Consider the following 1,156-nt stretch of genomic DNA (forward strand, 5'->3'; position numbering starts at 1 on the left):
AAAAGAAGAGAGAGAGATAATGGGTTTCAAATTCTATTCAACGAATCTTCTGTGGTTTCCTGAAGGTGAATTTAGCTCTCCTTCTGGTGACTCTCTGGATTTTGAAAAACAGACTCTCCTCCCTCAATAATGAAGTGTCCACCCTCCAGAACACAAGGTAAGATGGAGAAGGGGGTGACAACAACACAGACCTGTATGGTTCCCAAGAGCCAAGCCATGTGCCTCAACAGCCACTGAGGTCCCATCTCAGGGTCTTTTGAAGGCACCCAGAGTAAACAGATGCAGCCATCCTTTTTTATGGCAGCCGTCTCAGATTCAGTGGTATCCTGTTGACACCCCGAGCAAAATGTTTTGTCCATGTCTAATCTCAGTTAGTGAATCCCGGAGCAACCGGAAGAATCTTCATTGGCTGGTAAATGGTATACATACAAAATAAGATACAATTCGACCACAAAACAGAATGAAACCATGTCATTTGCAGCAACATGGATGAAACTGGAGGTCATTCTGTTAAGTGAAATAAGCCAGGCACAAAAAGACAAATAGCATAGGCTGTCACTTACATAGAGAGGCGCTAAAGAAGCTGATCTCATGGAGGCAGAAAGTAGAATGATAAGTTAGCTGGGCGTGGTGGGGGGTGCCTGTAATCCCAGCTACTCAGGAGGCTGAGGCAGGAGAATCGCTTGAACCCAGGAGGCAGAGGTTGCAGTGAGCCGAGATCGCACCACTGCACTCCAGCCTGGGAGACAGAGCGAGACTCTGCCTCAAAAAATAAAAAGAAAAAGAAAGTAGAATGATAGATTCCAGAGGCTGGACAAGGTGTGTGAGTAGGCAAGGTGATGAAGAGGGGTTGGTTAATGGGTAGAGTCAGATAGAAGGAGTAAGTTATAATGTTGGATGGCAGAGTAGGGTGACTCTAGTTCACAATATATTGTATATTTCAAAATAGGTAGAGGGGAAAATTTGAAGTGTTCCCAACACATACAAATGATAGACACTCAAAGTGACAGATATCCTGAATACCCTGACTTAATCATGACACACTCTATACATGTTAGCAAAACATCATGTATGTCCCCATAAAGATGTACAAACATTATGAATCAATAAACTAAAAGGTTAAAAACTTCTTTGGACTTTTTTTTTTTTTTTTTTT

The 1,156-nt window shown here is 42.5% G+C and overlaps 1 protein-coding gene across 1 annotated transcript in view; it reads left to right on the top strand.

The window, feature by feature from the left end:
- The window catches only part of ADGRE2 (adhesion G protein-coupled receptor E2), a gene marked incomplete at its 5' end in the record, with an annotated part of 30,718 nt that overhangs the window by 17,376 nt on the left and 12,186 nt on the right, over positions 1-1,156 (top strand). Inside the window, one exon of the mRNA XM_011981808.1 lies at positions 66-157. Coding sequence (XP_011837198.1) covers positions 66-157 — 92 coding nt within the window. The remainder of the gene's footprint in view (positions 1-65; positions 158-1,156) is intronic.

Source organism: Mandrillus leucophaeus, unplaced genomic scaffold (genome assembly GCF_000951045.1).
Source record: "Mandrillus leucophaeus isolate KB7577 unplaced genomic scaffold, Mleu.le_1.0 Scaffold230, whole genome shotgun sequence".
Taxonomy (NCBI): domain Eukaryota; kingdom Metazoa; phylum Chordata; class Mammalia; order Primates; family Cercopithecidae; genus Mandrillus; species Mandrillus leucophaeus.